General features: G+C 44.1%; 1 protein-coding gene across 2 annotated transcripts in view; it reads right to left on the bottom strand.

The window, feature by feature from the left end:
* setbp1 (SET binding protein 1) overlaps positions 1 to 26,966 on the bottom strand; it is a 45,666-nt gene that overhangs the window by 7,397 nt on the left and 11,303 nt on the right. For both annotated transcript variants that reach the window (XM_052069181.1, XM_052069182.1), the window contains 4 exons: positions 7,722 to 8,143; positions 3,967 to 5,913; positions 3,687 to 3,891; positions 2,528 to 3,581 (listed from right to left, as the gene is read on the bottom strand). In XM_052069181.1, coding sequence (XP_051925141.1) covers positions 2,528 to 3,581; positions 3,687 to 3,891; positions 3,967 to 5,913; positions 7,722 to 8,143 — 3,628 coding nt within the window. The remainder of the gene's footprint in view (positions 1 to 2,527; positions 3,582 to 3,686; positions 3,892 to 3,966; positions 5,914 to 7,721; positions 8,144 to 26,966) is intronic.

Here is a 26,966-nt window from a genome sequence, read left to right as displayed (position 1 = left end):
AAAATAATGGGTGCGGGTCATAAAACAAGACAGCTGGTGGTGGCTCAAAACGTTTGCATGATACAAAACTTTATCTCAACTTTGACACCAAACCTTCCTACCTGAAATCCAGGTACGGATTATACGGTAGTTGGTACATGAGGTATTGCTACATCGGACTGAGGGTCCTGAATTCTCTTCTAAGGCACTTACTAATGAAGTGAGTTGGAGGAGAGATAACGTGAGGCCTGACCGCCCTCCATTTACATCTCAGAGCAACATCACATTTGACTTTTACTTGAGAATTCAGGGCAGACAATGAAATTAGTCTAATGCGGAAAGCAATAAGTATCAAGAGTTTATGAGCTGTACATGTTATCAGCCCAACTGAGCTCTAGCTCACACATATACACACACACACACACACACACGCAAAGTAGATGAAATTTATGAGCTGCATACACGGGACATAAAACGGATGACCTTGAGCAGTGCGAGGGTCCATATAGCGCTGTCGACCAGCTTCTCTGCGCAATAGGAAGCCCTTGGTACACACACAGTGCAGGTTTGATCTTTGACGACTGTTGTTTTTTTATAAGATCTTTCTTGGCATCATGAATAGGGGTGAGCGTGTGACTTACAGGAAATTGTCCTCATTAATCCAGTGTTAAAGCAAGTACTCTCTGTCTGAAAACTGTCAGTGAGATGTGCTGAAAAAATACGAGTAAAGCCTAATATAGTAGACACAGTGTAGCCAATGTGGAAAAATACCCCAGCGATGTTTAACGTGAGCCTCTGTGCCTGCATATGGCTGTGTGTGTGTGTGTGTGCGCGTGCATGTGTGTGTTCTGCTACATACGTGCACATGTGCCTGTATTTTAATTGGACTAAAGCTGTGAAGCGAAGCAGTAAGTCATGCTAGAGGAGGGGCAGAGGGAATAGGAAAAGGAGAGGGTAATGGGGGAGCAAGGGGGAGGGGAGGAGGGGGTGGGGAGACCTGGAAAAAAAAGAGGGAAGTGAGGGGGGAGGAAGAGGTGGAGGGAAAAGTCTGCATATGGAGGTGTAGATTCCAAACCATCCAAGGAAAATAAGGGGGGGAAATTGTGTAAAAGCAGGATAGGAGACATAAACTGGAAGGGAAACATGGACAAGGAGATGTGCTGGTTTGGGGAGCGTAGTGTATATATGAGTCATTCATCCTGGATACCCTGGGGGTGGTAGTGGGTGTGGGGGGCGGGGGGTATTTTAACTGAGCCCTTGCCTTCTCCTCCCCGCCACTGGACTAGGCCCCAGTCATTAAACCCCTGGCTGCCAGCCAGCTCTTTTAACACAGGCAAGGGCTTTTTATGGCGTGTCTGTAGAAAATAAATCACACTGTGTGAATAATATATCTCTGGCAAAGGCATTGGCAGGAGTGGAGGAAGGGAGGGGGGAGGGTGGGTAGGAGAGATTGGTGAATTATAGTTGTCTCCATCCATGCATTACGTTCTGTCGATCCCAAGCCAGATGTGCTCACAAGCAGCAGAATTCAGAGTCTACAACAAAATCCACATGACTTATTGGAAATCAGATTACATTTGTACATTTCATGCATCCATATTCATTTACAATTAGGGTAACCCTGTCAACAGTAAAGATTGTTTTTTTTATTAAATTGCCACTGCAGGAATCAAGGCATTATAATCACTTAATAACAAAATAATACATCAGACACCAATTATATTGGCACACATGATCCCCTTTGAATCGAAAGTCTTGAAGGTTGCACATGTATCTAATAAGCGGTTTTGAACATGTACCCATTGCCTATCAGGCAACTTCAATCTCACCACCAAAGAACGACAACAATGTCATCATGCTCCGTAATTCACATCAAGACAGATTAAAACACACACATGAAATCAACGACGTACAGTACAGTTAAATCACAAATAATTTATCCCCTGGCTTAACACTGAGTTCACTTGTATTTGTTGTATCAGTGAATAATCTTCTGGCAATGACACTAAGCATACGTAAGACTCCAAGAAGCTTGTGTAGAAATGAAAATAGTGATCAAATACCAAGTGTTTTGTCCATTTGATTTCACATTCAAATCAGAAACGATTGACATTCCTGTTCAGTTTGAGGATATGAAATCTGATGCGCTATTCTATAGGATGCTGGTAACTTCTAGCATTCTCCTTAATTAACAATGAAAATTGGATCTGCCTGTTTGGAGAAAAGCTATAAATGAAACTTCCAGCTTTCATCAAAATCTAAAAACCAAACTTTTTAAGAACTGTAAAATCTCTTAGCAGTTGTTTTTTGTCATTTCCAGTTAAAACCCACACAACACCAACAACAATTTTAACACAAACTTAGAAGCTGGCCGGGGTATGAGTACATTTGGCACTGACTGAACATCTATTTAACCCCCAAAAACAACACTCGAAGCTGCCTACAGATTTGGCTGTGATGTATAAGTGATAAGTACATAGTGTGTAGTGTAAGGTAAGTGCTCGTGTTCCCATTAGCGGTATCTTAATGCACAGTAAGTGGTTCTTACCAGAGAGAGGTGGACTGGAGCAATCATTCATTTGTACTGGCTCCTGCCTGGCAGTTTGCAGTGACATCAGCCCTTGATCTCCAAACGCAGCAGGCCTCGTCTTCTTACTCCTTGAACTACACTCATTCTCCTGTGACCCCAAGAAGAGGAAGGAAGATGATTCTGGTTGCTGTGATTGGCTACTGTAGCTGCTCACGAAGCTGTTCATTGGCGGTCCAGTCTGACGCAAGTGGAAATGGCCATTGGAAAGAGAGTGCGAGGACAGGTTTTCCGACTCGAACATCCCTAAAGTGGATCCCAGGCTTGAGCCTCTCCCGTCAGTCCTCTTCTCCTGATGCTTTGAAGGGCCCTGAATGGATGAGTCACTAAGAAGGTTGCGATGTGAACTGGCCTTGGCTCCACTGAAAAGCCCGCCCAACTCTTGCCGGTCTCGCGGAGAAAGTAGGGGTTCATCTTTGTGCTTATGTTTGTGCTTGTGCTTCCTCTTATGGAGGCGAACACCCCCGAGACCACCTGTACTACTACTGCCGATGGATCCCAAGCCATCCCCTCTTGCAGAGGGCCCCTGAAGTTGGCCAGCGATGCCGCGATGCTTGACCCCCGGCTGGAGCTTTGGGTGTCCACTGGCGTGGAAAGCCTTGGGAGGGGGGACAGCAGGTCTCATAAACGGTGATGGCGGAACATGGCCAAGGGGGTGGTGAGGCAGGTAGAACGGAGGTGCGGGGGGGAAATAGCCTAGGCTTAGATGGGGTGTGTAAGGCATAGCATACGGTGCTGCATAGTAATTTCCCCCTGCCAGTGGATAGCCATATCCTTGAACAAAAGGTATTTTCGAGGCAATTGGCTCACTGGCTTTGGCTGGACGACCCCGTCTCCTTTTGGCCTTCAGATCAGCACTCCTACGAATATACGAACTGGAGTCGCAGGGGTAGGTGTCATAGGTCACCGGGTAGTAATGATGAAAGTTGAGGCGGAAAATCGAGGGATAGGGATTCTGAGGGAAGCAGCTATATCTTCTGTGAGACACTCGTAGCTGCTGCAGCTTTGACACAACCTAGTGGCGGGGAGTTGGACAGGATGAGAAAAATACATATTTGACTGCATACCACACTATGAAACGGTAAAAGTAATGTAAAAAAGAATCAAATAAGCAGCCAACCTCCTCAAGTTCAGACAGAAAGTGAAGGTGATCCCGGCTCTGAAAACACTTCCTTTTACGTCGATTATGTTTCTGCTTCTTCTCCTGCTGAGAAAGGAAGTTGTCCACAGCAGCTTGTCGTTCACTTCGACCTCTGTTTCCTCTGGCGGATGCTTCGACGGCAGCAGCCTCCGTGGCCTCAAACCCGCACAAATCAAAAGAATACCTGGCACAACATAACACAACAGTGAACAACAGCACCAATTTCAATTCCTTAGCTACGTACAAAAGACTACTGCACCTGCGCCGAGAGGCGGGGCCTTTCTCGGTTTGATCCGACGTACTGTTGTTGTCTGTGCCAATCCCGCTGTCACTCGGAATAGTCTCTTCACTGTGGGACTCACTGATGGGAGACAAGGTGACCTCCTTCACGGATGCACCTTCGGAAAGCTGGGAGGGTGAATTAGCTAGAAGACGTGGAGGTGACAGTTTCCATCCCCCAGAGAGAAATCCTCTGACTAAAGGTTTGGGGGGTAGGGCTGAGATGGGCTGCAGACTAGGCATAGTGGCATCAGAGTGGCTGATTCTCATTGGTGGTGCACTGGAGCTCGGAGAGGAAGTGGTGGCGTTCACAACGGGGCTCTCGTAGAGACTGGACGTGGCGAGAGACATGGAGTGCTTTTCCTTGACGTTTTTGGCAGGGTTACAGCCTTGCGTTTCAGCTCTGGGTTTACGGCCTCTCTTTTTACCGATGTAGATGGTGCCTCTCTTGCTGACGTTGATCTGTTTTCCCAGCCGAGCCTCGATGGTTGATGCCATGGCATTCATAGCAGGGTGAACAGGTGTGGAAGGAGACCTCAGGGCGCTGTTCTTACTGGAGCTCGACAAGATCTCATTCAGGATGCTTTGCATCTTGCCAAGCTTTAACTTATTGACTGGCTTTGAATTGTTTCTGCCACGCTTTACTTTCAGACCACTGGATTTGGAGCTGGTAGTTGCCGACACCATTTGTACTAATATTGGATTAATTGTTGTGTTCGGTGGGTTAGTCTTCCTCCTGCGGTTTAGTCCGGCAGAGGTTTCTTGTGCTAGCGGGCTTGGCGGTGAAGTGGATGTTCCCTCATGGATGGTTTCTACAGTTAGAAGGGGTTGTTTCTTGGGGCGTCCTCGTTTTCTTTTGATGGGCGTGTGGACGGTCAGGCTGTCAGTATTTGTATAAAGTGGACTAGAAGGAGTTATAGGGAAGGCCGAAGGTGTGTCAAATATCATTGATGGACTACTGCAGCTGTCTCTCTGGGGTGAGGTGATGCTGTGGTGATTCTTTGCTTTCAGGTAGGACCATCTGTCCTGAGTCTTGCTTGATCTGGAGCTGACTGTAGAGATGGTGCTGTGGCTGGGACTCGGACTCAGGGCTGCCCTCGGTCTGTGGCTGGGGCTAAAGTTAGGCCGAGGCTTAGGGCTTATGCTTGGACTCATTGTTCCCTTAGGGCTCGGGCTTGGGTTTGGACTAGGGAGTCCGGGACCTGTGGAGAAGTTTGGTGCTTTGCTGATATTCAGGGCAAGATCTCTGTGTTTATGTGCATCAATACAGTTCTTGGGACGACCCACTGGGTTCTTTTTCATTCTGTTCATACTGAAAGGTGATTCTGGGTCAGTCCCACTCCGAAGTGAATCATCTTTTTCTGCCCTTTCTACCCTTTCTCCCTTTTCTCTTTTGTCACCTTTGTCCGGTATTTCACTTTTCTCTGTCTTCTCTCCACTGATCTCAACCTGACTCGCGAACCTGGAATCATTTTTGTGAATCTCCGATTTATGAGCTACTTTGGGTTCTGGAGGCTTATGCTGGTACTTCTCTGTGGTGTTCGAGTCCTGTCGTTGTAGAGATTGCTCCTCAACAGAAAAGGACTCATCTAAAGAAGGCTTTCTCCTCCTCTTTCTTCCTTTTCCATCCTCTGTCAACATGGGCATTCCTCTATCCTCATCATCCCCTCTCCTAGCAGTAATTGTTCGCTCTCTTTCATCCTTCCTTCTTTGCTCTCTTTCTTCATGAAACTGCTCAGTCGTCTCTTCTTGTCTGTAGCGCTGCCTGTCTGAATGAGACGGGCTTCCTGTTTCTTTTTCAGACTGTCTTCCCCACAGCGTGTCAGCACTGTGAGGATTAGAGAGCATCTTCTGGGAGTCCTTCCTGCCATACTTCCTCTTGATGTTCCCAAAGAGCTGCTCATTAACTTCCTGCAAACCTTTCCCCCTGAATAAAGAACACAGAACAATTCAGATGAGAACAATTTCTGTCGAAATATTGTTGAATGTATCAGAAAAATGTACAATGAATCGGATTACGGTACAAAATGCTATTACCATGGCATCAAGACATCAACCACAGTTATGCAAACAAAATGACATTGCATTATCCATGCTCTCATTATTTTTGAAGAGTGCGAGTCAAACATTGAGCGTAAAGCTATTATGTGTCTCAATGGGTTTTGAGAACCTTAGTAGAAGTGATGCCGAAAATTCTATCTTCAAATGAAGGGTGAAACGAGCACTCTTTCAAACACATTGATGAAAAAAAAAGTGTTTTTTTTTTTTGCCTCGAGTACCTGTTTATTTGGTGTGCACACAGATGTCCGTGGGTGTCAAGCCAGCCACCGTAACACTTGTTCTTGCTATGTGTGACGGTAACACGCAGTGAGAAGGCCAACTTCAAAAGAAACTTCTTTTACCGGAGACTACATCGACATCAATGCTTTGGTACGCTTTTATTTGGAAGGTGTTCCCAGCGGTGCACAATGGCGTGGTGGCTGTCTTGACTCATCTAGCCCCAACTACATTCGGGAGAATGTTGTTGGGGCTAGTCTATAATACTGCCATCACAAACTCTTGCCACCACTATCAACACGTCATCCTGAAATCAAGTTCAATCGTGAAGCTATTTGCTATTTATTGTTTGATTTGTTTTTATTGATATGTTGATGTCTTTGTCTTTTTGTGCAGTTCAGTTCCGCTGCCCTTATTTTTAGCTGTGTGTGCTTTCAATGCACTGCATGTTGGAACTGTGGTTGAGAGGAAAGAAATTTCATCTGTGCACATAGAGCATATATGACAATAAAGCTGACTTGACTTGAATTCAGGGTGCAAGTCAAAGTTCACCTGATTCAAATGATCAGGATGAATTATCAAGCTTTTCAGAGCTTGCTGATGAGCTGATCTTTTGAATTAAGTCTGTTGGAGGAGGGAGACGTCTAAAACAGGTTGGATAGAGGATCTTATGGACTGGACTCGGGCACCCCTGGTCTAGTGGAGAGCAGCTCGCAGCTAAGATTGTGTCCCACATTTGCTGTCAAATGTGCTGTCGGACTACTTTTCAAAGGCAGTTTCTTCAGCAAAAATGAATCTGCATACTTTCACTGACAACCTGACACAGTTCAGTTCCTACTGATCTTTTTTTTTTTCATGAAACCAGGCTTGCTCTAAAGTGTTGTTTTAGTCGGCAAGATCGCGACTGTGGTCCTGATGTCACTTTGTCCCATACTCACTAATGTTTCTTAAAAGATTTAAATTTAAGAGAAACGATGATTACCTAAAAATGAAAATAGAGTTGGTCATTGATGATTAAGTTAATAAATGTGTTATTCTCACTTCTGTATGCTAATAAAACGTAACAAATAAAATAAATGAATATAAAATATGTGGCTCTTTCAGGATGACTCCTCTCAACCCCAAGAATGCAGCAATAAGGCATTCAGCTGGAAGATTAAAAGGCAATAATGTGTGAATGATGCCTAATGTAATCAGTCTAATCAGAGTGGGCTGATGTCACCCCTCTGCTGCTTGCCTAACGGTACATCATGGAGTGGATTTGCATTGCATCTACAGACCGCCATGATGTGCTGCAGCATGTTAATCAGTTTTGCATTCATTTATTTTGGGGGCATTTTGCCTTTAGGTAAATAATTTTCACTCGCCAAACTTTCTTGATGAAAACGTTGCAGTTTCTACATTAGAGGGTGTTGTTTTTCTCCAATGTGTCATGAGAAAAACTGTCAAGGCAAATACCTGCTGAGGGATGTAAGGTTGAGAATACTGGCATCTGTAACAACTGGCAACTGAAGGTCTGGAGTCAAACATCTCTGAGGCGAGTGGCTGTGAATCGCAGTTCGTGGGAAGGGTGCATTTGAATCCATGAGAGAATTTGCACTCCTACTGGCTCCCGTTAATTCTACGGCTGGCTCGGAATCTGTAGGATTGGCTGGAGAAACCGAAGGCGCTCTAAACGTGATCCAGTCCGGACTGACTTGGTGCTGCTGAACATGCTGGAATTGTTGTGTGGGGGTGTGCTGCAACGGTTGTACAGGGGAGAGAGTAGGCGCAGGAAGAAGAGCATTGCGAGGCTGATGTTTAGCTGGTGAGGGCTCTCCCAGTAGTTGCAATAGGCCTCCTTCTCTCGGCTCAGGCATTCTGAACTGGCGCTCGTATGTCTGTGGGAGACGGAAAACAAACAATTAATGGTTGCAGCATTCATCACCACAACATCACATAATGGAGAGGAGAGGGGAAAAGAAGGGATATGATAACGGTAAGTGACCATTTCAGACAAACAATTTCCTGGATTCGTAAGATTAGGCTCCATAGTAAGATAAAGTTCACGTATTTTAACTATGTATTTTGTCGGCATATGCGCGCTGAGATTCTTCTTTTCACGACAGGGCTGGCTGACTGAGGCATTTAATACAGCTTGTGTGCATGAGCAGACCAAACAAAAGGCTTGTTTACAGAGCAATTAAATTCCTGTGGCAAGGATGTTGCATGCTGCGAAAGCTGGAGGGGGAGTAGGAAGGTTGGTTGGGGTCTGACAGCACACAGTGTATAAAACACCGTTGTGGAACTCAACTGTGTCCTTGACTGCCCTTTCACTTGAAGTATGCGCAGTCGTAACACTTATTGTGACTTTATTCTCGTCATCCACCGAGGGCGTCCTGTTTTCACGGTTATCATGTTCATTTATTTCGCAAGCTAGGGCATTCATGTCATTCTGCTTGATTACATGGTGAATTATGGACAAATCCTAATGCAAATGCGGGAGGTATCTGTAAAGGAGTGCAATTTGGTGCTGATCCAAACGCGGTCCGAACTCTCCAGAGTGCTGCTGCGTTTAAAACCACAATTTGGTGATTGTGCTGATGCGCTCTATGCGCTGTACTCCACAGAAGGAAATCACCATTTATAATTTTATGAGTTTATTGCAGAGCCCTTACTTCGGAGCTGATGGCAATTATTCATCACAAATGCATTTTAAATATGCCTGTCTTTTTTTTTTTTTTTTAACGACACTGAAAATGACTAATGAATGTTTTGCTGTCAGCCAGTGCCACATTTTATTTTGCTCGAGTAATTTAATGCAATTAAATATGACATGAAATTAAGACATTAAATATTAAACTCTATTTTGGAGTTTCACTAAAATTGCCTTGACATTTCAGTTGGATATCAACTGAGGAATATGAATGACGAAATACATCGACGGTCCTCAGTTTCCAAGTATTACTGTACATGTGCATCTGTACTTAGACGCTTATTTGAAATTAAGTAACACATTTCTAAGAAAACAACTCTTATTTTTTTTGTTTGGAGTAAGTCACGATCGCTCTGCAAGCGACTCAACTGGCTTTCAGTTGAATATTTTTCCAAATGTTACATTCACAGTCAGCATGCGTCATGATCTCCTGTTATGTTGGTGTTATTGGTGTGCAATATTGAAAATTATTTGCTCCTCCGGGTTCACAAACCCAACAGTGGCACCTATTTTATACACAAATGACAAAATAATCGCCGGTGGAGACTATCATAGCTATGATGGACAGTATTATAGGGCATAGACTCATCCATTGTTTCAATATATTGATTGATTCAGAAATGTTTACAACTGCATTACGATGTATCTAACAATGGATTCTTTTTTGTTTTTCTTTTTTTTTGCACTGCTACAAGTGAGACATTACACCTTTGACAACATTAAAGATTCGCTGACGCTAAAAATGACGATTCAGTGCATACTCTTGTGACTTGTTTGTGCCTCCTTCTTGTTTTGGTTGCTGTGCAGTTGCTGTGGCTCTTACATGCTTTGTATCTTTATTCTGCCATCTAGGCTTGATGTCTCAAAGTATCTAAACTTGGATTACTCTGTTGTCAGTACGTTGAGCTTTCTACAGAGTGAGAGCTCCTCTGTCCGTGTCTTCGGCATCCAGCCCTGCTCTCTGCAGTTACTTTGTATTTTCATAGCTAAAGACTTCAATTTGATGTCTGCCTGGGTCCTAATTCACCTCCCACGTGACAGGCACCCTGGTTTAAAAGATGATGCAATTCACCTTCAGCAGAGTGTGTGATCAAAATGCAAAATATTAAACAGCTTATCTTTTGTGTAAACAAAACTGATCAGAGACATTTAAAATGAAGCATACGAAACTGCTAGCAGAAGTTACCCAATATATTTAATATGTAATACAAAATCATTCTACAATTAAAGTTAATCATCTTATATATATTTTTTTTAGGATTGGAAAATATTACGATTTTGTAACAAACAAATCGAGTGTTTTCTGGTTTACAAACATTTGCAGTGGGTTGCCTCTGTTAACTTTAGCTGCTCCTCGATCTACTTTAACAGTGACAACATTTGTAACAAGGTAGAGGATTATTCATTCATTCATCTTCCGAGCCGCTTGATCCTCACTAGGGTCGCGGGGGTGCTGGAGCCCATCCCAGCCGTCTCCGGGCAGTAGGCGGGGGACACCCTGAATCGGTTGCCAGCCAATCGCAGGGCACACAGAGACGAACAACCATCCACGCTCACACTCACACCTAGGGACAATTTAGAGTGTTCAATCAGCCTGCCACGCATGTTTTTGGAATGTGGGAGGAAACCGGAGCACCCGGAGAAAACCCACGCAGGCCCGGGGAGGACATGCAAACTCCACACAGGGAGGCCGGAGCTGGAATCGAACCCGGTACCTCTGCACTGTGAAGCACACGTGCTAACCACTGGACTACCGGGCCGCCCAGGTAGAGGATTAGTAAATTAGAAAAGCAACTCCAAAGCGTTGATGTAAATACTTTATCCATTTCATGTGGGGAATCGTTCTGTATATCTCTGCACCTTCACAAATAATGCAGTTTAGGTGTTGAATAGAGTCATCAACTACACTGTGACATATTCACTTTTAAAGCTAGAAGCATGTGGAAGTAATTTACCAAAATACGACTGGTAGCACAGTCAATTGCAAAATATGCAAGTCTGCCCTGAAAGACAATAAATTCAAGTGAAAGAGAAACAGTGAAACAGAGACATTTTTCCTGCACCTGGCTACCGTGTGCTGTCTTACAACACACTACGCTATGAAACACATGATAAGACCTGCTAGCTTGTTGATGAGAAAACCATACACAGGGTTCCCATTAATTACGACACATACGTTCAGTGTGATGATGAGTTGTTTTTTTTTTCCAATCATTTCTTTGTATTTGTTTCTGCGCCACTCCGTCAAAATATGTTTTGACGTGGACGGAGTCCGTGGCCCAAAAAAAGCTCAGGTACCACTGCGTTGAGCTGAAAAGACATCAAATGTTTCGAAAGCACCATAAACATTACTAAGATTCCTTGCTTGTTGCTTTTAGGAAAAAATAGGCCCTCAAGGGGTTGGAAAAGAACCCGCCACATCTCTCCCATCCATGCTTACGTAACCTGGAAATGGGCTTACAGCAAGGCACATTACTCTAAACACAATTGTAGCAGTAATTAACATTACAAATAGTAATACTAACCATTTGAAATGTTATCTCGATCCAAGCCATAAACTCTTGCCTCCCCAGTTTCTACCTGCAGTCTCAATCGTAACAATAGTTGACTTTGTACACTTGTTACTCACTGCGGGCGCACAAGTTGCTTTTGCAACAGTTGACCCTGGAGCGGGTTCTTTTCAATGGGGAAAATGTTTTCAAATGACAACAAATCAGAGGCCGACCCCCATCTTGAAAGAGAAGATGCTCAACCCAAGAGGTTTCAGCCCACTTTAAATCCACAGCTGGTTTACTGTCAGCCACTTAAAATTGCGAAAGAAAAGGCTTGACATGCGGTGTGATACAACAATACACTGCTTAACGTGTCATGGCCGCATAATCAGTGTCTGCTGGAAGATGAGAAATGGGGCAGCGGACGGCCTTTGTGGTTTAGCCTGTTATTAACAGACTCAGTATGACGCAACAAAACACCGCTCTGCTGCGCTGCAGGGAGATGTAACCTAACCACAGGCGAGCCTCTCAGCATGTACACATTGGCACACAAGCGCACGCGCATGATAGATGCGCACACCGTCAACGCTTTTACTGTTTCCTTTGCTCTATCCGTTAGAAACACGTAAACGTGCACAGCCAGCGCACCAATTTTAATCAAGATGGTTCAGCATCTTGCCAGATAATTAGCTTCTCGCAGACAGATACGCACACACAGCCGGCTCTCAATATGTAATGCAGTCATCACAAAGTACTTACTGGAAGAGAAAGTGCTTATTTTCTATATTTGAGCTTGCCAATGTCTGGTTTTACCCTCATTCCCCTCTCCCTCAGTCAGGCAGTGACACTGGGTTTGTCCTTGCATGCCTGCTGTAGTGGCTGTTTATTATGGCACATTCTCATGTGCATGAGAAACCTGATTAACACAACAAGCGAGCTTGAGAACACACACTCACGCAAACACTGAGCAGCATGAATGATTAATAATGCGTGAGTGTTTGGGTGCACATACACACATACACGCTTGTGGTGCAACTGTATGCCTGTGTGCAAGTACGCTGACGCAGAAGCATCCATTCCTCTTCAAATACAAATCCATGAGGCCAATTCCTTTATTTTTGCGGTCGACTGAAAATATTTTGGTTTTGGTTCGCGTGTCCGCCTCACAGTGCAGCGGTGCAGGGTTTCGATTCCGGCTCTGGAATTGCTGTGTGGAGTTTGCATTTTGTCTCCCTGTGCCTGCGTACATTTTCTCCGGGTACTCCAGTGTCCTCCCACATTCAAAAAATACATTCGTGCCAGGTTAATAAACACTCTAAATCAGGGGTGTCAAACTCATTTTTGTCATGGGCCACATTTTAGTTGCCGTTTCCCTTGGAGGGCCAAATTATCTAAGGTCAATAATAATCGTCAACTATTGTTTACGTTTCTGTAATGAGGGGGTTGGCTACAAGAACTTGCTTACAATGTGTCTCTTATTTATTACATATGAGAATTTTAAATTTTGGTAGAGATTTTAGCAAGCATCATGGGCCACATAGAATGATGTGGTGGCCTTGAGTTTGACACCTGTGCTCTAAATTGTCCCTAGGTGTGATTGTGAGTACGAATGGTTGTTCGTCAATGTGTGCCCGGAGAGTGTCTGGCAACCAATTGAAGGTGTCCCCCGCCTCCTGCCTGGCCAAAGACAGCTGGGACAGGCTCCAGCATGCCCGCGACCTTTGTGAGGCCAAGCGGATCAGAAAATGGATAGATGGATGGAAAGTTAAGATTTTCTTTTTGCTGCTGTCATTGTGTCTTATATCGTCAATTAAGATCATTACCTCCACTCTGCTTCAAACAAGAAGTTCTATCTGGAGGATCAGAGCTGATCCTTTTCAATTCAGTTTCCAAACTTTAGCCTTCCCATTGCTTTGGTAATTTTTGTCTCAATTTTTTGTAAAATGTTACACCGAAATCCTTTGATGCTCATCTCCGTATATTTCAGCCTGGCTTTCTTTTGCCTCGTGCGGACGAGTGGTTTACATCTAGTGTATATAGCCTCTGCACTGCTGCTCAAGTCTTGTGTCTTTTGAGACCTTCACCTCTGCTCTCCGCAGGTTGTTACTAATGTCACTAACAGTTGTTTTTGGACTTCTTCGCAGATACTTCACAATGTTTCTGTCATCAACTGCTGCTGTTTCCCTTGATCTAGTATTTCAATGGCTGTTACTTAGGAAAACAGTGGTCTCCTTATTCTTCAAGACATTCCAAATGGTTGTATTGGCTATGGGCAATGTTTGTCTTAAGGCTGTAATGGATTTCCCATCCTCCCTTTCGCACGCTTTGATTTTCACTCAGACAGCGTTTTAGTTTTAATGTGTGTTACATGTTGAACTAATTGCAGTTTTCAAATTCAAACCTGGTAATGAGATAATCTCTTTGTTTCATGTTCATCTTTAGATTCTCAAACCCATATGTATTCAATCCACAGAAAAAAATAAATTAAGTAATACTTTTGGTTGCGAGTGTTGAGTTCGCGGATTATTCTCATTTTACTGACTGCTCTGGGTTAATGTAGCCCTAGAGGTACACACAGATAATAAAAAGGCCTTAAAAAGATACAAGCATGAACACATACCAACATCAACATGCTAACAAAATGTATTCTCCCCACTAACCGCAAAGTGGCCACAGACCGATAATGAAGACAACACACATAGATCTTGTTCTTAAATGGTGAGAGGAGAGTGAAATACAAGAAGAAAACACAGCACCCCCACCCCCCATTCGAGTTGAGGTAGATTTATTGGCACCAGTTCAGTTTTTTTGTTCGTAGCTTCCTCGCCTCTACCCTTTCCTCTATGCTGCAAACAATCCATGATTCATTTCCAGAAAAAACACACTATAATAGGCACACAAATAACTATGAATAGTCTTATGAGTCTGGTAGCTGCAAGGGCTGTTGCCATGTGAGCAGCCCACTAACCGTGTATCGAAAATGATGAAATGAATTGAAATGTCTGACCACATGTTTCCACTGAAAATATCACAAAGGTGTCATGTCAGTGTATTGCAGGCCAAATTCTAATGTCACAGTGTGGATATGTTCAGAAGCTTCTGCAGACAGAATACAGCACAGACTTGGATGGTCGTGTCTAGCTTGGAATTCGGGAATTCTCCAATTCAAAAAAATGGATTGGGAACCTATCCTTGATTATTTGGTAACAGCCTCACCTATTTGCTGTTTTTGTGTTCAGGCTAAGGCAATAAAACTACTACTTTGGTACCATCTTGTAATATCTGGGTTTCAAGGAACTTTGTTGACGAGAGTTGAGGAATTTCATTTGAACCAAAATAGTGTCACATCACCCACTTGTGGCACCTTCGTGACAAGGAAATATGTACAGTATATTGAAGTGAGTTGTGGAGTTTCACTTTGAAAATTATAGTCCTTTGCCACCATCTTGCTTCATCAAATAGTCATGACAAACCTTTAAGGGGGTGTCGCTTAATTGATTTACTGTAGTGATATGATGTTGCTTTCAGTGTCCATTTTGTTTTTTGTGAATCCTCTTGTCTGTTAATAATGTCCACCTACCGTTTTTGTCTTATGACGGACGGGTTGCATTACATTTCGGGAAAATGGGCACAAAAAAAGCCTTGTTGCCACACTCATCAGCTACAGTATCGGCAGCTGAAAAACTAAAGGAGGAAAACCACAGGAAAATAATAACCCATTTTGAACATCAAGTAATACAGCTTCTTGCAGGTTGGCCGGCTTTCCTCTACATCTTGGCATTTTTGTAAGTGGGCTAAGGCAACAAGAAAAGTATGCACTGCAGCAAAGTGGATATTGTGAAGGACAATCAAGCACCAATCAGCATTGAGGCACACTACGGAATAAGCTCATGTTCATATGTGTGCAATCAGCTGTGGTATACATCTCCCAGACATGAAGTTCACAAGGTATTAGAAATAGTGATATGGAAATGTGAAACGTGTCCTATTGTAATGTTTTTTTTATTTTTTTTTGCAGGTCATGGTTGTTCATTTATTGTGTCAAAGCCTTGGCAGAGGTGGGCCATCTCTGCATGTTCTCCTTTTGAAATGTGCCTTGGAGGTAACTGCGATACCTCTGGTCTGCAGCAGGGGGCAGCGATTTAGACAACAGCACAGTGATTTGCAAGCATGACTGGGAGGTTTCGACCACTTCCATACTGCTCATTCGCTGCCAGGTTGACCTAATATGTATTTACTATACTGCAAAGACCACACCTACAACAAGTTTATTTGATGTGATCTTGCATTACACAGCACTCTCCCTCGAGGTTTCAAGCCCTGTGTTGAGGGGTTAAAGGTCATACTCCTCAGCTAGGTCAACAACCTTTTTCCTCGCACGTCTTCCTCTGGGTCAGCGCTGCAATAACAGGCATTGGTCTCACAAAGGCAGTTTACCACCCAAATGGTAAAGGCAGATATGGAAGTGTGCAAATTCCCTCCCACTGGTGATGTAACCATCAGAGCGGAGTGGAGGAGGTCATGGATAATAAGTGACTAAGAGCTGCAATCACCCAAGTGAGAGGCGACGAGTCGCTCAAATCGGCGTATAGTCTCTTGACAAATGTGTGGAGCAAACACAGCAGGTAAGCAGAGCTTTGGACGTTCAAATTAATAAAGGGGCTGCATTCCCCTCACCTCCATTTTTGCTATGGAGCAGCCTTTTCAACAGATTAGCTCTCCCGCAGCCTCTTTGTTTTCCACTCTTGTATAAACTCACATGTGGAACTTTTTCCTCACATGGAGCAATCCTGGCAGCACTAGTGCATACTGGGAAAGAACACCCTAGTCCACGGGCACACCGAGAATTCACGACTCGGGACACATATACACAGGGGCAAGCCACACACACACACACACAAACATGCTGCCCTTCAAATACTTTTTCGCAGCCCTTTATTTGGCAGCATGCCCGGTGGTTAGAGTGTTTCATTTTTCCCTGTGTATGGAACTGGGCAGCTGTCCAGACAGACACACAAAGAGGAGGAGAAGGGGAGAGAGAGGGGGTGAGGGGGAGGGGGTTGAGTGAGAGAGAGAGAGAGAGAGAGAGAGAGAGAGAGAGAGAGAGAAGGGGGGTCACAGAAAAAGAGAGAAGGCTAGAATAGAGGAGGAGTGGGGGTTAGTGAAAGAATGAGAGCAGCAGAAAGGGAGGGAGGAAGAAAAGCAAGAAAAACAAGGAGTGAATTTGCCTGAGTATTTGCAATTTGTTCCCTCTGACACCTTATCATAATCTGATACCGATGTATCCCCTGCCTCAATGGCCTTGAGCCCCCTCCCCTCTTCTCATCCCTTCTTTTCTTTCTTTTCTTCTTTCTTTTACCCATGTTTCTCTTTTCTGGACCTGACCACTCTTTCCCTGTGGGAACTACCACCACCTCCTCATCTAGGCCCCCCTGCCCCTGACTACCCTAGCCCCCCCAGCTCTCCCAAGCTCCATTCAGAGTGCCGTTTCCCTGTGATCTGTGTTACTGACAGCTACACGCAGGCACACACACACACACGCACACACACACACACACACACACACAGACCCTCTGCAAACAAACACCATGGATTCTAACACAGCTTTGTATCCGCAGCACTTAAAAAGTGTCTAGAAGAGGGGGGAGGGCAGGAGAGCTGCATGCAAAGAAAAGGAGGGAAATGTGATAGAGAGAGAAAGAAAGAGAGCTGTAGCACCATATTGATCTTATGATCACGAACACAGAATCTCCCCCAACACACACACACACACACACACACACACACACACACACGCACACACACACACGCACACACACACACTATGAATCCCCCCTTCCTCATCCCTGTTTCCCGTTCTCTCGTTCTTCCCACCAGTTCTCCCGGGAATAAAGACTTCCATTCATGCGCCTGAGGAGACCCACAGTAGGGGAGAGAAAAGAGGGAGGAGAAGGAAAAGGGGTTTGGGAGGGGCGGTGTTGGTGGTGTCAAGGTGGGACACAGTGGATCATTGGGATCAGGGCAGAGTGCCATAAAATTGGATGGATGCGCGTGCATGTGTGTTTGCGCGCTGCCCCCGAGACAAAGCGTCACTATCTCTGATCTGGTGACATGTGCGCCAGCCAAAGCATCTTCTGGGAAAGTTGGGTGGGAAAGTTTGGAAAATGGGTCTCAATTGAAAACCTCCATGTTTCATCCTTCAGAAGAAAAATACTAGTTGTGCATTTCGATGCTTCCTGCATCTTTTTGCAAATATGGCATCACACACTCCATCTTTCCTGCTTTCATTATTTCAACATTCAATCGTAAGTAAATGTGTCCCTTCGCTCGCTGCAAAGCAGATACCGGATTTATTGCACAGCAGTGGGTCTGCAATAAAATATTCCCACCCACATTTACAGCAGTTCTCCTGCAGACTGAAGTGCTCCTAAAGATAGAAACAAAGCACCCGAGTCTTCTTGTCACACTGAAATGAGTCAATCGGAAGAAAAGCTTTCGATTGGCAGAACTGCAGCATGTCATTAAGCTCCAATTGGACCTTGTCATGTGCGCGGTAATCACGCACACATTTACATGCTACACAAAGTATACATCTCATCCCGGTTATTATCTTAAATGGTGTGTGCGCATTGTGTAGGCAGACGCATGTGGGGCTTGTGAAAATAACAACAAAAGATAGCAATTTACTTCTTTCATCGTCAATGCCGACGTCCACTATAGAGAATTATTCATGCGCTTGTTCAGCACAAAAAAAAAAAAGAGTAGACATGCGGCGTCACTCACACACACGCACGCCTTCTATGTTGAAGGATAATCAATGCACACGTTTGGGCAAGTGAGCTCAAAGAATTTCACACTCACGATCACGACGCAGAGAAACGCTGTACAACCACTCGGATGACTTTTGTTGCAAACGGAAACAATCAAACAGCCATGAGCTGCCCTTAATCCTCTGGGATGACTTCCTGTGTGGAATGATGGGTAATTCAAGGCAGAAGCCTTGCCGAGATTAAACATTTCCCCTCTGACAAACAGGGGTCTCGAAGGCAAAGCTGACCTGACTGATTACTTGTTCTCATGCAATGCATCACTGTCTTGTTAGGGTTGCTTGTGTGGGAGCAACCCTAACAACCCATTTGAACATTTGGAGAAAAAGAAATTGTTCCACCATTTTCGACATTTAAATCCTAAATCATTTTAACGACAACAAAAGCATCTAAAAAGTACTTTTTGTGATTTTTTTTGCTATTTTATAAACTGCACGCATTGCCTAACAAGCAGTCCCAAACCGCGTAAACCAAGGCAGTTTAAAAACAGTTGCAGCCGCACTAATTATGTTGTTTGTTTGTTTTTATCTCCCTTTATGAGCGCAAGACAGAGCAACAGGTTGCACAATAACCACAAACATTAATGCCATTTTAGCGGACCCGAATCCTGAAGAGAGTCACTTGCGTAAAAGGCATATCAACAACAACGAGACCACAAGGAGATTGCAGATTTCTTTTGAGACAAACTGTTAACAAACAAAAAAATGTGAATGAAGGTGCAGTGTTTATGTGTAAGCTTTTTCTTTATTTGGAATGGATGAAAAGGTACTTATAGCATGTTACGTTTGCACAAAACTTTGTAGAAGTGGGAGCTAGTCCCACATCAAGTTCGAAAAGTCTGCCAAACAAAATCGGTATGTAGACTTTACTTCAAGGTAATGTTTTAAAGTGGAGATCTAGTCAAAAATTATTTTGGAAAGAATATATTTGATGTGCCCCCACTAGTCTTAAGAATGAATTCTGTTCAATATTGCATTTGTGCAACAAGAATTACCGGTAAACAAAAAAGAAAAAAAAAGGAAAAATCCATCTCTTATCTCTTGAAGGAGGCTGCCATTTTAGCCTGTACGGCCACCTGGGGTCGATTGAAAGTGACATCAAAATGCCCATGGATTCGCCTTGCAAATGTCACGTGACCAAACCTGGAAAACAGGTGAACCGTGACCTTTGAAAGCTGAGCTCTTGGGCAATGTGATGTCAATTTCAGTCAACAGAAGATGGCAGTACAGGACAAAACGACACACCCTGCGATGGGTCAAATTGGGCAAATTGGGAATTAGCTAGGAAATGTTTGATTCGACTTTTGCTTTAAGGCTTTTTGAAATGTAGAAAATATGGTGTCAAATAATACATTGGTGTCAATAGTTACATTTGTAGCAACATATTCATTTGTTTCAGGACTGAGCCGTTCAATGAAAAAAGTTTTGTGATAGTGATAGGAGCGTAGCAGATGAATGCTGCATTTATGGGAGCCTTCAAAGTGGCGCATTTTCTTGATCAACGATGCGGCAAAATGTTATCGTCTCAACATTTTTATTGTGGTGAAGAGTTCTTTCACTGAATGTTTAGAACTGCAGAAAAAACTATTTGTCAGCATTTAGGCACTGAATAGAGTTTGAAAAATTGAATTGTCCTTCTGTCTGAAAAGTTTCTTTCCAGTGGCATAAATCGTTCTCTGATCACCGTTTTCTTCCCACAAATTGCCGTGTTGAAGTGGTGCCTACAAAGTCTGAGCAACACTGGCAGAGCTCAAGATGTGCTGCGCTGAATTAAAAAGAGCCATCATTGATTATGTCCGGGACAATTCCTCTCAGAAAAGTCCTTAGATGATCCCCAGCTTGTCAGTAGGAATGGCGACGGGTTAGAGAGCCAATGTAATGACATCCTCTGTGACACGGAGAATGGGCAAAGTGAGACACAATAGTCTTAACCAATCACGCTGCCCGCCTGCCCTTAGGCCCCCTCACATAAACAATAAAAGGCTTTGTGCGGGGCTGCACTCCACTTGCTTACACACACACAAACTGATTTCACAGCATCATCTAAAACATTTTAACGCACATCTCAAGCAACATCTGCGCATTTATACAAGAACTTAAACACTTTGCTAACAACCTGGCCCTGTGCGCAATGTGTGTGTTTCCCTCCTGGGCACATGACTGCAGCTGCCCCCTCGTTCCCTCCTTTAGAACGGCTCCCCTCCTTGTTGTAGGTGAGAGGTCACATGGAGTGACATTCCTCTCAGTCTGAGAGCAAGCGAGTATTTCAGCGAGCCCAGGGTAATAGAGAGCGAGATGGAGAGGGCCAAAAACACAAGGGGCCAAAAAACCCAACAGAGCAAAGCAGGTAAACGTTGAGGAGCACAGGGGATTTGGGAATGTGTGTGCGTGTGTTTGTATGTGTATGTGTGTGCTGAAACGGACCACTAAACAGAAGACTCTAGTGGCTCTTCCCTGCCTCATAGAAACAGCTGTTTGTTTAGTCTGAGAAGCCTCAAGGGATGAACATGCAGACGGAGGGACAGACAGGCACAATTACAATCATTTATTAATTTTCAAAATTCATCCTTAAGAGACAACTAGAATAAATAAACAGTGGACTACAGAGGGATTACTTTACAAAATCTTGTACTTAAGCAGCAGGAAAGTGGGAGGGAGGATCCGCTCATATAAACGTCACTTACACTGTCAGATACCAAGTGTTTCAATTTAGCAGGATTACACAGGACCTATGAAATGGTGTTCCACGAAGCTTTCTGTGAGGGTGAGACATGAGCACATAACAAGGTTGAGTTGAATTTCAAAATACATCCTGAATGTTTCAGTGACTGATGCTCGCTAGCTAGAGTAGACCGCTAGCAACTACATCTATTATCATAAGAGTTGACATAATCAGCTACATGCAGACCTTTACTTGGCAAGAAACCATATTTGGCAACTTAAAGATACTGTGAAGTTAATTCAGAGGTTTCTTCCTCAAAACATTAGAAATGTTTCAAGAAAATTAATGGAAGCATGCAAAGAATGAGGACTATGTAGTATTCTTTTTAGGGGGTATAGTGTTAAACTATTCTTCACCATTTTACTTTTCCAAATTTTGGGGGTAGGGCTAAAAATCACTGGGGCCCCCTTCCATGCTTTTTAAGAATTTGAGTTAGGTGGCACATGAGCGATGTGCAGTTAGCTAGCTAGTTATGCCTACATCCTGAACTTCATCTTCCCTTCGACTAATCCACTGCTGTGGCCACTTTAGAGTGCCTCGTTGTTGGCCATGATTGCAGCAGATCACACAGAGAAAGTTGGAATAACGAGAAGGAGGGTATTTTATTGATGCATTTCTTTATTTTTAAGTAGGATTTGACAGCCAGCGTGTGGACTGGAGCTTTGGCCTGGCCTGGACGGTCTAGGAATGCCTCATTGTCATGGTGTGGACAACCTGGTGGGATATATTCCAACCACCAGAGGCAACATATCGTTTAAGAAAGATGCTAGAAAAGTAGCACCAAATTTTACAGGCTGTATCAGTGAGATTTGATTGACAGTTGACAATTTATTGGTGATTTTTTTTTAAATCATTCAAATTAGGCAGTGTTGCTCACAACACTCATCTTTGTGGTATGTCAAATTTAGTAGACTTCATTTTCACTTTACAGATTCTTAAATTAAAAAATATAATTTCTAAAGAGATTGTAGGATTGGAGACTCTCTGAGGAACCATTTATATGAGACATTTTTAAATAAAAAATTGCAAGAAGGGCTGGAGAAAAAAAGTCGAACAACCCGATTGTGTCATCCACAAAAACGGGTCTAATCTATTTAGGAGACATTTGACTCAATTAATAAATAGAATAAATGATTGGATAATCAGGCGGCCCGGTAGTCCAGTGGTTAGCACGTCGGCTTCACAGTGCAGAGGTACCGGGTTCGATTCCAGCTCCGGCCTCCCTGTGTGGAGTTTGCATGTTCTCCCCGGGACTGCGTGGGTTTTCTCCGGGTACTCCGATTTCCTCCCACATTCCAAAAATATGCGTGGCAGGCTGATTGAACACTCTGAATTGTCCCTAGGTGTGAGTGTGAGCGTGGATGGTTGTTCGTCTCTGTGTGCCCTGCGATTGGTTGGCAACCGATTCAGGGTGTCCCCCGCCTACTGCCCGGAGACAGCTGGGATAGGCTCCAGCACCCCCCGCGACCCTAGTGAGGATCAAGCGGTTAGGAAGATGAATGAATGAATGAAAGGATTGGATAATCGATTCAAAAAAGATTTGTTTATGACAGTCCAAAGTGCAACTCTATCTCTCTCTTTGCTCTTTCATATATCTATTATCATCATCTTTGATATAATCACACCTACATGCAAGGTCAAGGAACCGCATTGGTGACTTACACTCAAGTCTGTAGGGATTTTGATGTAAGATCATCTAATGTCATGTATTGTCCATCAATGGGTTGTATAATGTTACCAAGAGATTGCTTTGGATGCCACATTGCCACTGTCATCTCATCATTTCACATTTACTCTACCCCCCCCCCCCCCACACACACACACACTCAATCTGACAGGCATGTCCCAGGCAGCTGATGGGGCCATCAGATTTCACTGACAAACACACTTACGTTTCAAGTGAGACATAGTGAAAGTCAATACTGCACCTGACTCTCCATCAACTCTCACCCATACTGGTCTAAATCCTTAATGGACCTTCTCTCGAAACCACCAAATACATTTGGCCACGACATGCACAAACACACACACACACACACACACACACATGGTTGCGTAATGCTGCCACTTGAAAAACATGAGGCTTTAATGAAGCAACAAAACTTTCAATTTTTACTCCCAAATATTAGTGGATAATTACCTTCACTGAAATTGGTGACATTCATTTTTAGGTTTTAAGTTTAGTAAGGACAGGTTTTCATTCGAATAAACACTGAGCCAGACTGCTTATTATTTGTCTGCTACATCTGCCAGAAGACCAGCAACGACCTGCTAGGAAAGCGGACAATGGTGAATGAATGGGGCTTAACCTATAGAATACATAGAGAAGGCGATTTGTGCGTGTGTGTGCGTGTGCCTGATTGAGAAATTAGCTACAGTCCTAACCAAATGGTCAGCGTGCACGCACATGCACGCGCAGATGCACAGGCGTGTGTGCGTGCACACACACACAGGCGCACGCACGCACACCCACACAGGCACGCGCACACACGCTGAAATGCACAAAAAGCAAATCCAGCCCCAAGGGAAAGAAAGCAAAGGCCAGACTCCAGTTGTCTCAACCCTGACCCACTCACACAAACAAACAATTTAATGTGTGCACGCACGAACATACAAACACACACACACACACAAATGTGGAATCCAGCTATCACCTCGACTTTTGAACGTCCATTAGGGTCACAGTTCATCTCTTCTTCAGCATTCCTTTGTGACTCCCAAAGTGTGTGTGTGTGTGTGTGTGTGTGTGTGTGTGTGTGTGTGTGTGTGTGTGTGTGTTTGTGTGTGTGTGCACACGCATGTGTGCGTATGTGCGTGTGTGTGTGTGTGTGTGCGCGTGCGCTCAATGGGAGTGACCTTGCGGAGTCATTCATGTAGACCCACAGCAGCGGCAGCAGCATCATAACAAGGCTGATTAGTGTGCAATCTTGCTTAGCTTCATGAAGACTGTGCGGGAGCCATGTTTATGTACGTGAGTGTGTGTATGCGTGCGTCCGTGTCTTGGTGTGTGTGGATTTGGTGGGAGAGACTGGTGAACAGAATGTGTTTTGTCTGGACGGTACTTCAGGTTTGAGAGTCGGCCAAAAGCAGATCAGAGGTTAGACATGAGGTGTGTGTGTGTGTGTGTGTGTGTCAGTTTGGTTGTCGTGTGTGTTTCAAGCGTGTACAGGGTGTGTATGGGGGTCAGGCACAGATGGACAGCTGGTGTTTCAGCGGTGCTAAATCACTTACCCCTCCCCAGCTTGTGCGCACACACTAACACGCGCACACACACACACGATACATACGTCCCTTCCCCCCTCAACCATAGAGAAACGCCCCTTAAAACATTCCCAGCTCTTGCTTTCTCAAAGAGTTCAAACTGACGACACAATAAAAAGGCTGGCCATTTTCCCCAGGATGACACCAGACACCAAAAATGTGCGCGTTTGGTCAGGCCGTATTAGAGGTGATCATTTCATGAGTGTAAACATTCATAAATCACTCAAGAGTTGCTCTCTCCCAGGCAGAACGATTCACACGAAAGCACAAAATTGACACACACGAGGCTATTTTATGAGCTCATCAAGTCCCTCAGGTCACCAACGGCCATCTCAGCCAGGGATAAAGAGCTGACATCAAAAGGCTAACCATTTTGCGCGAACACACACACACACACACGCGTACGCACGCACGCACAGTGGCCGCAGTCATCATGTGCAGCATTCATTTCCTTGTGAATACACTTCACTAACACATAATAATCTTCAACACTGCTGGTAGACCACCAAACCGCAAAACACACACACACACACACACACACACCCAGGGGGACCACCTAGCAGAGGGGGCTGTCAAGACAAGATAAGTGTGTGTCTATCATCACATACTCCGCGGGTACACACGTGCACCCACAGATGAATGTACACTAACAACAATAATAACAACACACTGACTGGGCTGCACTCCTGGAAAAAAAAAAAAAAAAAAAGCTCCGGCTTATCTCTCTCCCCAGATAGTGAAATGGATTAAGAGCCACATTTGGCGCGTCCTGAGAACAGGACAGATAATTAGAAAAAAACTCACTCCAACTGCAATCTGGATTCAACATGATGTGTGTGCGAGTGTTTGTCTGTCCTTACGCAGTCGAGCGACGGATGTGCGCGCGGGCATGTGTGTCTGGAAGACTGATGCAGTGGTTGACCCAAGACCCAATCCGTTAGAACGCATGCATTCATCTTGAAAACACACACAGCATGCCCAGACAAAGAGCTGTGTGTGAGAGGCCGTCCAGCATGTGTGTGATGTCAGCTGGAGACAGAGAAGGGAAGAGCATCATATCCCATTTATGCGTGTGTGTGGGTTTGTCCCCTGACACGAGGCGCCTGCGCATCGATATAAATGTCTGTGATGAAATATCATGCACTTCCTAAACCGGGCCAGCTTAACGGAAGTTTTCTCCTCAACCTACCTTTCGTCCTGCAGCTATGTGCGACAGAAATGATATTTTTGTAAACAACTAATACATTTATAAGCATTCTATGAAATCACTGATGTGCTCAAGAAATCGACAACGTGCTTAACGGGACAAATTTGGGTATTTGTCTTTTATTTGGATTTCTGACCAGGTTTTTTGTCACAGAAACGCTTGACTTTTTCTACTTATTTTAGCCGATATTGTATATGTGGGGGATGGCTCATCCTGGAAAAAAAAGGAAAAATTCAAAAAATATTGGAAAAATACAAAACAAGTCTGCGAATATGCGAATCCGCAGGTGACGAACTAAAGGCGCTTATAAATAAAATGTATTATTATTATAAAAATATGCAGGGGTCGACTAGTTTTAAGTTCTAAAGCCACCAATCACCACTAGATGGCAGACATGACTGAGTTGCGCTTATGCTGGGGCTTACAATGTAAGCCCATTTTTCTTTTCGGATTTGGGATGATATGCAGGACAAAAATAGTTCCTCAATAACTTTTTTGAGTGAGTTGATTTGTGTGAAAAAAATACAAAATGAGTTGCACTGAATGTTGGTTGCTTGTTGAGCAGTTTTGTGCCATCCTTGAATGGTAAATTTTATGCGACAGAGCCCTTTACACTGAACCCCCCACCCCCGCAGTATTCTGTTATTTTGCTGTTTGCTTCGAACCTTTTGTTGTTGTATTGGGAGAGTAGATCTTTCATACATGCATTGAAAAAGGCTCATAATCAATCATAAAATATAAAAGAGCACATATTTTGCACATATGCACTTATTTTGTCCTTCTTTAAAATAACATTTCTGTCATCCATCTGGTTAGGTTAGGAAGTGTGTGGCTGTTTATGAACCCTCAGCAGCACTGGTGACCAACTGCGGCCGTCTCCAGCATTCAAGTTGCCCTGTTCTTTGATCAAAGCATGCTTTCCCAAATGTTTTGGGTCACCTGTTGCTTTGGCATTACAAACTGAAAATACTTCATAATATGAACAGCTTTCTGCAAAACAACAACAACAATGACTTGAAAAGATTTGTGTCAAGTTTTTTTTTTCATATGAAAATGTGGTGGGAGTCCAGTCTGCACTTCTGACAGCTGAAATGTTTTTTTTTCTCCCACTCTGCTAGTCTACATGAATATCCTCCTGCCTCTCCCTTTCCCTGTCTATTAGAGTCAAATCTCTATATTAATGTGCATCTATTGTATCCCCGCCTCTCCCCCTCTTCTATTCACCGCGCTACCATACGCACATGCACACTCCCTGTGAGAGGGGCCCCTTAACCAGGCTCTCCATATGCCTGACCCCCTCCTCCTCTTTCCAAAGCCCCCTTCTTCTCTCTCCATCCCCTGCTCACACTCTGGCTTCTGCTCTGTTGTCACTGCCCCATGCTGCCATCTGCTACAAGACAACAGCGTGCAAGAGCGGGAAGAGGACGAAAGAGAGAGCGGTGGAAAAAGAGGAGACATGAAGGGAGCTTTAGTGAAGAAAGAAGGGACAGATAAAGAGAT

This window comes from Hippocampus zosterae, chromosome 6, assembly GCF_025434085.1.
Source record: "Hippocampus zosterae strain Florida chromosome 6, ASM2543408v3, whole genome shotgun sequence".
Classification (NCBI taxonomy): domain Eukaryota; kingdom Metazoa; phylum Chordata; class Actinopteri; order Syngnathiformes; family Syngnathidae; genus Hippocampus; species Hippocampus zosterae.
The sequence above is the reverse complement of the archived record's forward strand: the minus strand, read 5'-3'. Positions and strand labels throughout refer to the sequence as shown.